Below are 15471 nucleotides of genomic sequence, written 5' to 3' on the forward strand. Positions count from 1 at the left end.
TCACAATTACCAGGTTATATGGTAAATTGGTTTTGAGCATGAATAACTGTCTTATACAGGAAGTAGTGATATAGGGTAGATATTTGACAACAATGCTCTGGAGAAGAACTGCAAAGGTTCTAATCCAGCTGTAAGTTGCAAATACACCTAAGATGAAAATACTTGGATTAAGACAGGGTGGAAAGTGATCTTCTTTTTTTCCTGTTTTTTCCTGCTTCCCACTCTGAACTTAATGTATTCCTAGAAATATCTTTTTCCTCATCATCAAAAAGATGAAGTAAAAATTGGTCAAATTTTACAGGGCAAATTGCTATGTAAAATCCATAAACAAAAGCTATAGGATGCTGGTTGGGTTCCCTGTGAACTGGGAGCTCTGAGCAAGTGGCCATGAAAAGCAGCAGATCTAAACATATCCTGCAAAAGTGACTGTTGTCTGAGCATGTGGAAACACCGTACCTTTTCCTCACTCACTGTCTTCTTCCATGGGCTTGTGTCCTGAAGCATCCCTCCACCAGAAATGTTTCTGGGCGCTTTGATGACTGTCATTGTAGGGGAAGATCACTTTATTTCTCTGAAGTAGTAATGGGCCTGAGGGTTAAACGTCCTAGTGCAGTGTCATTGTCACACAGGCATGTATATCATTTTTTGCTCCCCCCTTCTGAGCTGTGGTGATCTGTCTGCCACAAACTGAAGCCTCTTCTAATGCACCTTTACTGGAGCGATGCTGCTGCTGTTTTCATGCTGCTGTAATACTGCTTGTTTAGTGTCTCCCTAGGCAGCACTCTGGCTTGTCTCCCCAGCTTACCCCTTGCTATACTCCTTGATGTGGGTGAGTATGCTGCATGGTGCCCGGTAGTGGCTGATGCACTGATAAAACCCAGGAGCCCTGCATGCTGTGTGTCTCCAGGCTATGTGAATAGCAATGCAGGTGGCTCAGGTGAAGAGTGTGTGTTGTGTCAGGGATGACCACAGTTTGTTTTCTTCCCTTCTTTCATCCAGAGTACAAGAAGAAGTATGGGGAGGAGCATGGTTCATGCCAAGCAGGGATTGCAGGCTTCTTCACCGAGGTGAGCCGGGGCACATGCAGGGAAGGGTTGGGTTTGGTGAGTGGCTCTCCTGTTGCATGCCCCAGGAGGAGATTCCCAAGCATGGCTTGGACAGTGGGGTGAGTGCGGCTTGGACAGTGGGGTGAGTGCTGAGAATGCTCCCTTCCTGCCAGCAAACACCCTCCTGCCTTGTCCAGGTGTCTGTTTCTTGCATGGTGACTGTCCAGTGGTTCATACATCTGTGTATGTGTCTCTCAAGATCTGTAGACAAGAATGAGTGAATTGACTCTGGGAAACGTCCTCAGGGAATATTCTTATTATGTACATCCCAAAACTTGCATAGAGGTATCTGTGTCTGTCATTAACTCTTTACTGTAAGTGATCATGTAAAACAGTCTTCCCTGTATCATTTTGTTTATGTATGTGTACATGCACATGAATATAATGCACATACAAATACATACACATGATAAACAGGTTTTTTCAGTTCTGCTACAGTTCATTGCTGCAGAAAGATGGAGAAAAACACAGTGTGGTCTAATATATGCACCACAGCTATTCTAAATACTTGACCACATTCTTTCTTGGACAGAAGTCTGTCAGCCATATTCCAGTTTTGTGTTTTGTTCCCTTACGCATGCATTATTTTTTTGGTTAATGTTTCAGGATTGTGGCTTTTTTGCTTGTTTGTTTTGGTTTTATTTTAAATTTTCTAAGAACTTATACCCATTTCTAATTATATATGCACTGAGAAGCAGAATGTGTTGTCCAGGCTGATACAAACAGAATAAGCGTTTTCTCTCTCAGAAATTGCCTTCTGCAATTTCAGTAAACTGGGATGGCAGGTGATGTTGCCACAGGGGCACTTCTGGTAACTGGATGTTCAGCCAGCAGCAGCTGTTTCCTGGCTTGTCTTCTCTCTCCAGCTTGTTTCTGTTCCCAGGCTTAAATTCTCTTTTGCTACCCTAGTTCAAAAGACATCTTTGAACTTTTATCACTTCAGCCTGATGGCAGCAGGAAATGCAGATAAATCACTTTTTGGATCAAATAGACAATCCTGTACCATATATTTAGGACTGTGGATGGTAGTTGTTCTTGTCAGTAAATGATCCCTTGACCTCACGAGCATGGCCCATAACAAGGAAAAAGCTATGTCGAAACATGTCCTGCTCTTTGGTTGGGTTTGCAGTCCTGTCCCTGTCTTATTAGGAGAATCCCTTGTTTAATATCTCCCCCCTGACTGGAACTAGTCACCTAAAAGAGATTTGGATATGTCAGCAATTTCACACAAGGTTCGAGTCCACCCATGGCCTTACACTGAATGGAGATGTGAGGAAAGCAGCTGCTCACGTCTTCTTCAGAGATGGAGAACTTACTGGGACTTAATGCTTCTGAGGCTTAATTTGGTCCCGTGCTGGAGGTGCTTAAAACCACATCCAGGAACAAGGTTTTGCTGCAAGGATGCTAGATGTTTTGGGGCAACATTTTCTGAATCTCTCTTGAATGCAAATGTACCTGGAATTTTGACTCAAAAGCATTTCCATTAGTATCTACCTTTGAATGCTGGATCAAACTTCGCCTGATTTCTATGGTCTTTTAAAATGTTCAGTCACTCTGGTTGTCTGTAATGATCCCAAGCCATTAAAATCCCAATTTTATGATTCTGTGATGATGACTCTATAGCCAGGTTGTGTTTCAAAGACCAGAGTGTATCTGATGACAAAGCAAGGCAAAATATTCCAACCATCAGATAACACACATCTTGCTTGTTGAGTGCATGGCAGCTCTTTAGCTTCATAGTTGTAAAATCAAAATCCTTTGTGCTGATTGGTTGGTATAGCATGTCAGCCAGCATCAGCACATTATCTGTAGCTGAGTAATGGATCTGGGTGGGCTGGAGTGCTTCTTTCTCTTAGTCTTCTGAAGGATGGTTGGGAAATGCAGCAAGTGGAGAGATTTTTGGGGAGTACTATGTTAGCAGGGATAAGTTTGATGGTTAGTAAGGCTGAGGAAAGTCTTCTATTGCAGCAGAATAGCTGAGCAGAAGTAGGCCATAAAAGGACAGTGTGTACACAGGGCCCTCCACATTTGGGAAGAAGGAAGGATAGGAAGGATTCTCTCTAAATGCGCACAGAATAGAGATTATTGTAGATGGACTTATAATTGGTGTTTTAAGTAAATATCCTGTCCCTTCTCCATTAATGTGTAAAGGATGATTTTTTTTGTCCAGTTTTGGTTGGTTTTTTTTTCTCCAACCCTTTTCACTTGTGTTTTTCCTGTTGTAGGAACTGGTCATCATGGGGGCTCCGGGATCTTATTATTGGACAGGAACTGTCAAAGTACTGAATCTCACTGACAACACATACTACAAGCTGAATGATGATGCTGTGATAGCCAGGCGGTACACATATCTTGGTAAGCAGCTCTCTGGTGCTCACTGTGAATAGGAAATAGTTCAACAATGTATTTCAAGGCTTTGATGCTATAAAGTCAATACTGATTTTTTTATGGCAATGTGGAGTATTTTTATGAAAAGTGTGAAAGGAAGAAAATTTGAATTAAACTGATGTTTATCTGGAAAGAAATATAAGCAAAGAAGCATTCAAAATACTCCATTTTTTTCTCTTTGCTCTAAAAAGCCCCCCAACTTTGCTATAATTTTTTTGAATAATATAGAAAAGGCTATTTAACTGAACAGCACATTAGATTGAAGTGGGCTTCTTAACATTCCTGCCTTTGCCCTGTGACAGGCAAATTAGTTGTCACTAGCTAAACTGCATGTCTGCTTACATGTGCCTTTAAAATGGGTACAACTAATTGCAGAATGTGTATTGTAGATACATTTATTTCAACAAAATAGCACTATCTAAATGGGTCATTGGCAACTGAAGGAAATTGTGAAAGGTTTGGCTATAGGTACATCTTTAACTCAATTAGTTTCACTTGCTCTTAAACCAGCTTATGTCCCTAAAATACTTGAAGTGCCTAATCCGAAGTGCTTAAGACTGTTGAGACCTAGAAGACATTTCAGCAGTTTGATACTGTTTGATACTTGCTCTGACCTCTCATTGGCCACATAACCTTAAGTCTTTAAAAACCTAAACTTTTTAGTCTTTAAAAAAACATTTGGGAAATACTGCCTGGTGATAGCTAAACAAAGAGTGAATGTTTACCTGTTTGCAGACATAAATTGGTTTTGCCACTGATGGACTTGAATTGTAGGCTTTGCCATGTAGACAAGAGCCTCATAATTTGTTGCAAAAGATCAAGGCAAATACAAGAGAGCCTTAGAAGGAAAGGTACACTACTCATCTTTAGTTATTATGTGTTATTTTAATATCAACCAAAGCTGAATCTTTGATCTTTTCCTTTCAAATACATGCTTTTTTCTTTGATATATCATCTAGTTTTTATTCTTGCCTAGACAAAAGTAGTTTTAAGCTATTAATTTCTCTTACCTCTTTGTCCACTGTCCTCTGACATCTCCCCAGCCAAAAAGGAACAATTTTCCAAGTCTTCCTGGGCAGTGATTTTAGCCAAAGGAGGACACTTCTGTCTGATCCATGTGGGACTATTGTTCTTTAACATGATACTTTCTCTGTGGTCATGTGATTTCTTTTCTCTGTTTGTGTGTGCCTTTTCCTGTTTTACTTGCTTCCCTCTCTTGACTTGCAGTTGGCAAACTGCTCCCAGTAGCAGCTCCATGTGTTCCTTGGTCATCTCCACACACATGGCTTTCTTCTCTCAGCTTTTGGAAGTGTACTAGAGGGTGCACTCTCACTTCAAAAGCTTCCCATGAGCTTTTGAACAGAGTATTGGTGCATCTTGAGCAGAATAGTTGTTGAACGCTATCTATGTGCAGCCTAGGAACAGTGAAATCTTATAAGCCTGATCTGACTGGCTGATGTGTTGATGTGTTTCTCAGGCTCTTTCCTTTCATGGTTATTTATTTATTTATTTCCTCTACCACTCAGGATATGCAGTTACAGCAGGTCATTTCTCTCAGCCAACTACCACTGACATTGTAGGAGGAGCTCCTCAGGATGGAGGCATTGGAAAGGTGGGGCTCTTTATTAAACAGAAATGTGGTTGGATGCAACAGTGCATGAAATGTAATACTGATGCAGTTCCAGTATGTATGAGAAGACCAGAGTTTTTTGTCTGTAGTGTAGTTTTGACCACTAAGGGGAGAGATGAGGTAGTTTGGTGAAGTCATCAAATTTTCTCAACCTGTCTCTCCTGATGCCTCAAATCCTTCACCCCTTTTCCCTATCTTACCCACCCAATCCTTACAGTACCCATTTTAATGAGACACAGACAAGATCTCTTTTACACTGCTTTTGTTTAGGATTGTGACAGTTAGGTATCACTTAAAGCTTTCCTAGAAATGAAAATACTTGGAAAAGAGAATTTGACTTCTGCTTGTTTTATTCATACATTTGACTATTTCAGCATTTACTTCAAATAACATCTCTAATAGAATGAGCAGCTACTTATTAGGTGGTTTGATGCCATTTTCAAAACTTCATAATACATTGATGTTTAGTGTATTAGAGTCTGTTCTTTTGCTAGCTGTATTTAGCAATCTTGGTGATAGTCTCTTAAGAAGGAAGGAAACAAAAAAGATTTTCCTGTAGGCATACGTATGATCAATGTTCCAAAGATTTAAACAAGTGAATGGCAAGATAGAAATGGCTAGTGAGTTAGGCAAGTTTGGTTCTCCTGTGTGGAGTATCCACATGCTGGAGAAACTGGTTGAGTGTGAGCACTGTGACCTCTTACACTCTTCTAAACCAAAGGTGGAAAAGTGGGAGTGAGAAGAGGGAGGGAAGGAATGTAAAGGATCTGCTTTTGTCCCTCTTCAAAATCCAATCCTTTTGGGACCTGCTGCCACCACTTGCTTAAGCAAAGATGTCCTGCAGCCCCCTTCCATCTTCCTCCCTTTGGGTCTTGTGTTCTACAGTAACAGGAGTTATAGCTGAATTGTAGCAAGGAGTTAGAGGTCTTCACTACCAGGAACACTATCCTATTTAGGCAGATTAATTTTGATAGTAACCATGTCCCAGGAGTAGCAGTGCTAGTGGGGAAAATGGGATAAAAGTAGAGGATGAACATGGTACATATATCTGATCTGGCGTGACGAGGACATATGGGATATAGTAGCAGCACAGTTGCTACTGAAAGGACATGTGCATGAGAAAACATCGTTTCCTCAGCCCAGGTGTTCTGTCATGGATGCTGCAATGCATCTTCCAACCTGTTTTTTCTGTGGAACAAATTTAATTTCTCTACAAGGATGGGGGTAGAGAGACACAGCTCCTAGCAAGAGATCCACAAGAAAGCAGCTAGCTCTGTAGTTTAAAGACTACTGCTGTAGTTGCAAAAGCTTATGGTATTCTTCCTTGGCATGGGATGTGGATAGCAGTAACACATGGCAAAGAGGCAGTAAGAGGTGCTGAATACAGAGCATTACAATGAGCCATCCTTTTGTGCCTTCCACACACTCTAATAAGCTGACCTTTTCCACTTGTCTCATAGAAAGTCATTAGCATTGTCACACCTTTCCACTTAAGTTAAAGCCGAGATTCTAAATGAGACTGAATAATTTCTCTGAAGTCATGAAGAGTGTCATTATTTAAAACTGGGTTTGGAGTTGGGACACCTGGTAACATGCTGTAGCTGCCCAACATGCCACTGCAAAAGCTGGGGAGTCTGTTGTACGTAGAGCAATTGTCCGCAGTAAACCTGTGCTATGTTCTTGACTGAAAACAGCTTTGAACTCTGTCTCACCATCTATTAATAACTTACCACATATTCAACTATGTCCAGTGCTTGGCTCTGCCACATGGCCTTGGAAATAAGGGCTCCTCTGTCCTGAAAACTCTGTGAGCACCTGCTAGGAGGGAGCCTGTCAAATGTCAGAGGAGTCTCAAAGACTGACTGAACCAGCCTTTATGTTGAAGGGAATCTTTCTACAAGCCATGCACTTTACATCCTAAATTTTGGTGCAAGATCTGTTCTTGAACTTGTATCAATACTTTTGTCACTGAGGATTCCAGATTAAACTGTTTATCCTGCGGGAATGAGCAATGAGTAGACTGTGTTTGAATAGTTTTCTGATTTACAAATTGTTTCAGACAGAAGCATCGTGAAGTTTGCAATGCAGTACGTGCAGGCACATGGTCTTGGTAAGGGAATGCTAGATAAGGAAACAGGAGCAGGGTGATGCATTCTCAGTTTTTTGCTCTACTCATTTCCAGACAGTCTCCAGATGCTACTTGTTTGAGAGTTGGAAAGTTTTTTTCAGGTGGATAGGTGCTTTTAAATGCACACATGTGCACATACATACACTTACCAAAAAAAGTAGGCAACAAGGTAATAATCAAGTGTTTCTTATTATAAGCCTATGATTTTTTGGGACAATGGGGAACTCTGTGTCATCTTTTAAAAGAAGATGGACTCATAGCGTGGTCATGAAGTTGGATCTTGGCAGTAGCCATGATCATGATTTAGATATTATTTCGAAAGCACCAGTGCTGTACCATTACATGCTTTGTAGTTAGTATTGTTAAACTTCTTTCTTTTTTCACCTTTCAGGTTTATATTTTCAGAACAGACAGACGATCAGGCTCTTTAATAAAGATTTTTCAGGCTTCAGGAAAAAAGGTGAGCATTTACATATATGTATTTTCTATTAAGAGGTAGAGAGGTGGGAAATAATGGCAGAGTCATCCCAAAGCATCATTTTCTTTCCACTCCTTCATAAGTTGCCAAGCAAATCCTGTTTCTTCTTATCCTCCCAGAAAAGCTAAACCTATTTTACAGATCAACTGTATGCCATTTCTTCTGCAGCAGTCATGGCAATGTCTGCTCAATGCCCTTGTGACTGAAATAAAAGGTCTTGCTGGAAGTTATAATAGTGGTTCTCTTTAGTCTTATGTGACTCTGAGATGTGGGACATGAGGTGCCAGGTGAGCCTATATACAGAGATTTCATCTTAGAAGATGTTACTGGGAGATGTGGGTAACCTGGAGTTTAATATGGAAAGTCCCAGTCTGTTTTCCTGTGTTGTGCTGTGAAAAGGAGGATATTGCAGTTACACTGTTTTGTGGAGGAGCAGTTTCAATGGCTCGACAGATGATGATTTCCCCCTTCCCACTATGAATTAGTCCTGCACTCTGTTCTTAGGGCTGCTGTCTTAAAGCAGAACTGCCCTCCCTCTCCATGAAGTTTAGTGAACACTAGTGAGATTTAGCTCCCCCAGTGTGGTGTTGTGTTTGAATAGGGAACAGCTTGTGTTCTTCATTTGGGGGCTTGCTGGAGCTGTGTTGCAGGAGAAACAAAGTGGACAGTATGTCTAGATGTAGGTAACGACAAAAAACTGCTTTATTTGGGAATAACTCAGTGATGAAATGATACCACTTATCTGGGGTTGCCTGTGTTCTTCTGGAAGGAGAGAAAATACAGAAACGAAAGGTTGCTTGTAGCTTTTGGCTCTGGGAAGACCTGCCACCCTCAGAGAGACCCAAAGTGTTTGCCTGTATCCTCAAGCTGGGAGTGTTACCGTATTTTGCTATTTTTTTCCCCAGCAAGACACAGTTGCAATATTTAAAACCTAAAAACTACGAGGATGTGTAGGTGTGTGGTGTGACTTGTATTTTAGGGCCTCTCCAAAATTTTACTTTCTCTGCACTAGCAGAATTACAGACATCTCGAAAGAAAAAGACCTCCCAGTTCATCCAGGGCATCTCCTGTGTTTGACTGCTTCCTGTTAATTTCTTTCCCAGCTGAGTTTTAAATGTCCCTAAGGATGTGCTCCTGACTATTCCTCAACCTAATAAATAGAGCCATCAGGAAGTTTCCAGGTCTTAGCCAAAACCTTTCCCTTTTCAATTTAATTGCTTTACTTTTATATGTAATTTAACTAATCAAGTGTTTATATCATTCAAGTACTTCTAGGGTTCTTTTCTATTAGCATCTTCTACAAATTCTCTAAAATCCAAATGAGAATTTTATTTTAAAAAGAAGGCTGTGCTAAATCATCTTTTTTGTTTGATTGTTGTTTTTTATTTTGTTTTGTGGTAGAAGCAAAACCAGACCTACTCAGCAATGAGCACTGCCCGGAAATGAACTCTTACAAAATGCTACATCCTCCCCAGCAGAATGGAAGTTCATTGCTCTGACATTCTTGTCAGACAGATGTGAACAGCAGGCCAATTTCTTCCTTCCTTTTTTATTAATTGAGGCTGAACTAGGAAATCAAATGCAGACAAGAAAAGAGAAGATGCTGTACCTCATTACAAATGTGAAGTGTACAGACTTCAGGTTCTTACAGCACTGTGAGCTCACTCATACATGGTATGCAGCAGACATACCATTTTGTAGCTAAGTAAATAATAGCCTTTTCCTGAAATCCTGAAATCTGCCTGAATACGTAATGAAATGCTTTTCATAACTTTTGTTCCCTACCCATGAGAAATTTACCCATGAGAAATTTCTTCTAAAACCTTAGTGGATAAAAAAAAAAAAAGCAAAAAATCCACAAGGGAACTTGAGCTACAAAAGAACTGGAATCAAATTATGTTTGAGGTCCGACTTTAAACCCACACATGCCCAAAAATCTGAATTAACAAACTGAAATGCTATCCTTCACTCACCCCTGCATTATGTATTTAGCAACCTTTAAATCTTGGTGACTGCATAGAATAGAGTTGCTGCTGCCCATCATCTCACATGCCCAGTAGTTCTGGCTCATGCATGCTAACAGGCATGGAAGACAGTAGGTCAAAGATCTGCAATGAGGAATGGAAAAGCATTCAAGAAAAGAGATTAATTCTTTTAAACTTAAACCTCAGTTTTTCCTGCTTTGTAGGAAACAGCTCTCAATTTCAAATACAATGTGGTATCTTTCTCAGTTTCTTGTGGAAGATGCTTTTAAATTTGAGACTATAGTTTGTACTTGGTTTCAAAGAGTATGTGTTGTGTTACCTTAGCAGAAGTGAATGAAATAAGGGTGAAACACCATTCTTGCTTTTGGTTTCTTTCTTGTGTTTAATGTGTTTTGAAATTTGTAATATGGGTGCAAGTTGGGAGATAGTTTTTAGTGTTCACTCAAATAAAAAACTCATGGAGTGAAATTAAAGTCTTTCTTAATTTTAAGCAAATAAGTTTATCAAGAAATAAAAAGTTGAGATTGAAAGTGGCTTGTGTTTGTTGTGTATCACCTGAAAAGCTTTTACTGAAAGTGTTAGTTTCTGTATCAACTTACCTGCCAGTACCTGAGAGAAAAAGCTATGAAGGACCCACAACCAGTACTGCTCTTTGATGGTAATTGATACAAATAATTACAAATAGAACAGGGGAAAATACTGTACAATCAAGAGGTAGTCTTAGATACCTGTTTTTATGGCTTCTTGCCTATTTTTCTTTTTTTCCTTTCAGTATTTCTCTGAGGTATCCCCAGATCATCTGTAGAACCCAACTTCAGGGAAGTTTGGCATGGAGCATGAATAATCACTGTCCGGGTCTGGTTTGGGAAACTGATTTCACCCCTTCCTAGTTTTAAGCATTTGACAAGTGAAAGCTAGTCTAAGAAAGCTCTTCTAAGTGTTTCACTTAAGTACGTCCCAGAGTATAATTTCTATTCTGTTGGTAAAACATCCAGGCTGATGCATTGTTATAGTAAAGTGTTTTAAACCCTGCCAGAATTATTCCTAAATCTTTTTGTATAGGAGTGTTTGTGAGTGATAAAGCAGCAAGTCATCATGTGAAATTAAAAGAATAACCAAACCAAACAAAAACCACGCCTATATGATTTCCTCCCATGTGTGGGCAGATACTGAATGCTTTGTTGTGACTCAACTTGGTTACAGATGGGCTCTTACTTTGGCTCCTCCTTATGTGCAGTTGATCTGAATTCAGATGGGTTGTCAGACCTGCTGGTTGGAGCACCTATGTTTTCTGAGATCAGAGATGAGGGTCAAGTCACAGTCTATATCAACAGAGGAAACGTGAGTATGTTCAGGTGACTTGGTAAAGAATGAGGGTGTGGGTCCGAGGCAAGGTACTGCTTATGTCCTTCCAGCACTGCACGGTGAAACTTGATGTCTCAGATAAGTGGGGCTCTGGATGTTTCTAGCAAAGCATGAAGTCACAGAAAGACTCATCTGGTGTCATGGTTTGCTAGACACCAGCCCACATTCATCACAGACCTGTGAATCTTTCAAGGAGGTCTGAGAAAGTTTCTGGTTATATGTTGAAACGTGGTGGCATTTGTGGCTTTATGTGGATTTGATGCCAAAACCTAGTAAGAATCAGCAGCTTTGATTGAGTTTGCTTTGTGTTTTGGGCTGTCACTAAGACCTAAAACATATTAGAGTACAAATGTCTGAAGATTGAGGAAGAGGAGTAAAACCAGAGATTGAATTAGTTACTTTTACATTATGGCCCATGTAGAGATTTTAGGGGAAGTTCTTATCAGCTGGCACTGTTGGATTTCATATGACCTAACAACAGTCTTGGAAAAGTCTGAACTTTGTTGCGTTAGCAAACCAAGGCCATTCTTATGTTTTATTTATTGGAAGACAATGGTTGTTTACACACTATTAAATATTTAATATTCTAAAGCTGCTGTCTTAAAGGAAGCGTTGTTAGGGATTAAAATGAAATTGGCTTGTATTTTGAGTTTATTTATGTTAGACTTCAAATTGATCAGAAATCCTAGCATTTAGGAAACTTCAGAAATGGTTTTGGTGTAGTTTTGTTTTCTGTTACTGCTACTTTAAATGAGCTTTACTTTTTCAGTTTTATCCACAGGAGGTTCCACCTTTTATGTTGCACAGTTGCTGTTGGGTCCTCAGGATAGGGTCCAGAATGCCAAACAGATAATAGCCAACATTTCCTGCTCATAGTGAGAGCATATATGAGTTAATTTTTATCTTCTATAAAATAGTCAAGAAGCTGATATGAGTTTTCCTGCTCCTGCACCAGGAGTATAAAAATTACTTGCACCATCAATGACTTGCAGGATTGTGGGCTTTATGTTGGGCTGTGGACATTTTAAACTTTGTTTCATTCTGCAAGCACCATTGCTTAAGAGGTTGTTGGAGAGGGTCAGAGAAAACTGGGTTATAAAACAAGCACAAATAGTGATGCTACATTTAAAATGCTTATATTTTGCCTTTTCCTGTGAGAACTGAAAAGAATTGAGTCACACATACAGACCTGTCTGTCTTCTCTCTGTTGTGTTTCAAGTTCATTATGTGGGATTTTGTTAAAGTCAGCAACTCCTTGAAGCTAAGTAAAAGACTTTATTACATGTTCCAGAGGGTAGCTTATTCTCATTCACAAAGGAAGCAAAACCAAAACAACCCTTAGGTGGGTACAGACTTAGATTATATAAGTAATTTTTTTTTCTTTTGGAAATGTTCCTTTCCCCTTAAGGGAAGGCTGCAAGATGTATCTGATGAGAAAGTGGGTGGGCAAGAAATATTTGAGCCATATAAGTCCTCTCATGGCTTAGTAGTACAAAGCTACTTAATTCTGAACTTTTCTCAGTCTCTTTACTTCATTAAATCTCTTCCCTTATTCTTAATTTAAGAAGGCTTCTGGGGGACTTTGCTTTAATCTTTTTGTCCTGTACTTAAAATGTTTTCAAATCCAATTATCAAATGTTCCTTTCTTATGAAAAAAATATTCCTTAGCTCACTTGGACTGGGGATTTCACTCCTTGGATGTAGTCTTCCAGTAGAGCAAACCCTGGGCTGTTATGTTTTGGCATCTGAAAACTTTCATAAATTCACCAATCCCTGTGACTGTATTTACTGTGTAGTTAATTTAGCATTTTGGTTAAATCACTCATGCACTGCTTCCCTTTCTCTTCACCTTCCCCTTTAAAACTAAAACCCAGAAGGTTTAAAACTCAAGTAAATTAGACTTCTAAAGCCCAGGTAATCTGAGTGCAATGAGAGCAAGAGGCAGGCTGCAGCTCTCCCCCAGGTCATTCGCACAGCACATGGACAGCTTCCATGAGGCAGGCTTGCCTCATCCAGGGTTTACGCCATTTCCCTGACCCTGTTTTATTTCTGGCTTGCTAGGGAGTGCTGGAAGAGCAGCTCATCCTGGCTGGTGACAGCGCCTATAATGCGCACTTTGGGGAGAGCATGGCCGCCCTTGGCGACATTGATGATGATGGCTTCCCAGGTCAGTGCAATTTTCTCCATGGCACTTTCTCCATAAGTGCACGCAACGCTAGTGGCACTGTCAGTCTTGCATGGCATGCATTGCTTATCCAGACCTGACTAGCACCTGGATTCAACCTAAGGATAAATATGCTTGTCTAGGATTTGTGTGTTAAAGCCTTTAGTAGCTGACTGTCCTTGATGTTGGTGTAGTTTGTGTGTGTGCAGGCCACATCCCAGTCTCATTAACATTGCTTTGCTTTCCTTGCTGTTGCATTTTCTTCTTTCTTGTATGGTTTATAAAATGCTTTAGATACCCTCACCCTGAACAAAACAGAAACCTATGTCTGACTTCTTTCCCATTTCACTATGTCTCCAAACGTTTCTGGTTTTATTGACATAATCTCATTTCTTATCATTAAGTGTAATTAAGAAGTAGCTTCTCACTCCTGGTAGCAAATAGTCTATTAATTTCTCTCTTTTACTTTGTTCTTCCCCTGCTCCAGTCTCAGGATGCTCAGTTTGAGGCCCCATGCTGTGATAGTAGTAGGCGGGAAGAAAGTGTTGATGCTCCTTTTCTGCCCTGGTTTCTGGAAGTGCAGATTAAGGACTTCCAAATGAAGGCCAACTTAGTTGTGCCTGGATTTATTTCTTCCAGGCCACTCAGGACACAGTATCCCAGCTTCATTGCAGGTTGCCCTCACAAATGGTGGGCATGCTCTTCCTCTGCATTTGGACGTGCATTTTTGTGTTCTTGCTAATGCTTGCAGGTCAGTCATGGTGATGATGAGACCAGCAGAGGGAGTTGGATCAATCTGTGCACGTGAGGCAATAATGAAAAGCTTCATTTTAGCAGATGCATAGTCACTAGATCCAAGTAGGAGAGGAGAAGGGGAGGTGGGATCATGCTTTCTGCAGGAATTGCAGATTAATTGGATCAAATGTAATTTGAAAGTTCACTGTTAGCAGCCTTTTTTAAATTCTTACCTATCCATGTAATATACCCAGCAACTTTGTGGAGCCTTGGATTTTCAACCAACCTTAATGTACTGCCACAGTAAATATTTTGCCAATCTTGTCTTGGTTCACAAAGCTGGGTTGAAAATTTTGTTATGAAAGGATTCTAAATTCACTTTTTTTAGTATGGTTGCTGTTTGAGGAACACACATTTTCATAACAGCACATGTTTCTAATTAGGCAAAACATCTGATTCTGTGAAACATACCTATGTGCACAAATTCATAATGCATTTGTGCACTTTTTAAGTTTATCTTAACATGAGCTCTTAATTAAATCAAACAAGTTCCTTCTACCTGGGTTCATATAAGCTGCTGATCATCTTCATCATGGGGAGCTGTTTTCCTATGGATAGCTGCATCCTAAAATTACGGAAAAGTTGGATTCATGGAATGGATTGTGAAATCTGTACTGTTTTACAGATGTTGCCATTGGAGCACCTAAGGAGGATAACTACATAGGAGCAGTGTACATTTACCATGGGGATGCCAATGGTATTATACCTCAGTACTCTATGGTATGTGACACTATTGTTTATGATTCCTATCTGAAGTCACTTTCCCAGGATCTCCAGAAATAAACCATACTTAAGGGTCCCTTAACAGGTAACCCCCTGTCACGGTCCACTCATGAGCAGACGCGTGATGGTTCATACCAGCTACGATCTCAGAGTGCAAAAAGGAAAAGAAAACACAAAATGCAACAAGTCAAGGGAGTTAATTTTGAATCCAAGGGGGAACTTTAATAATTTGGCCTGTAAAGCGGCCTGCGATAGAGAGAGAAAGGGAGAAAATTGGGAAAAGATGGGGAGGAAAGGGAAGGAAAGGGGCTATAGCTACCACCACGGGTCCACAGACGTCCGGCGTCCCTGGCGTCCCGTCCAGTCGGCGTTCCTTGGCCTCTGTAAAGATCGATGTGATCTTTCGGTGGGGAAGATCTTCAGAGTTCAGCCACTCCAAAGCTGTCTTTTATGCTAGTCCATACACCTGGTCCCTCCTTGCCAGCCGCCTTTGCCCCCCCTTAATTCTTGTGGAGATTTGCCAATCTCCACTTGGCAGGGTCAAGGGAGGAGTGTCCGAGGCATGGTCGGCAGGTTTTTCACAATGGGTGTCAGGGCAACGGGTGCAAAGCCTTCGTCACATACCCACATTGGCAGGCACAAGGCCTTTGTTCTGTATCAACTCAGGCAGGTGCAAAGTCTTCGTTCTGTACCACCTTAGGCAGGTACA

General features: G+C 40.5%; 1 protein-coding gene across 7 annotated transcripts in view; it reads left to right on the forward strand.

The window, feature by feature from the left end:
* ITGA9 (integrin subunit alpha 9) overlaps nucleotides 1-15471 on the forward strand; it is a 277433-nt gene that overhangs the window by 32153 nt on the left and 229809 nt on the right. For 6 of the 7 annotated variants that reach the window (XR_014849888.1, XM_085051665.1, XM_085051662.1 and 3 more), the window contains exons 5-11: nucleotides 1000-1067; nucleotides 3332-3461; nucleotides 5021-5106; nucleotides 7644-7712; nucleotides 10919-11056; nucleotides 13142-13247; nucleotides 14665-14759. Coding sequence is in view for 6 of the 7 variants with exons in the window: in XM_085051665.1 (XP_084907791.1) it covers nucleotides 1000-1067; nucleotides 3332-3461; nucleotides 5021-5106; nucleotides 7644-7712; nucleotides 10919-11056; nucleotides 13142-13247; nucleotides 14665-14759 (692 nt within the window). In the remaining variant the exon portion in view is untranslated. The remainder of the gene's footprint in view (nucleotides 1-999; nucleotides 1068-3331; nucleotides 3462-5020; nucleotides 5107-7643; nucleotides 7713-10918; nucleotides 11057-13141; nucleotides 13248-14664; nucleotides 14760-15471) is intronic. The other variant, XM_085051663.1, reaches the window with a different exon arrangement.

This window comes from Lichenostomus cassidix, chromosome 2 (genome assembly GCF_008360975.1).
Source record: "Lichenostomus cassidix isolate B80296 chromosome 2, HeHo_3.0, whole genome shotgun sequence".
Lineage (NCBI taxonomy): Eukaryota > Metazoa > Chordata > Aves > Passeriformes > Meliphagidae > Lichenostomus > Lichenostomus cassidix.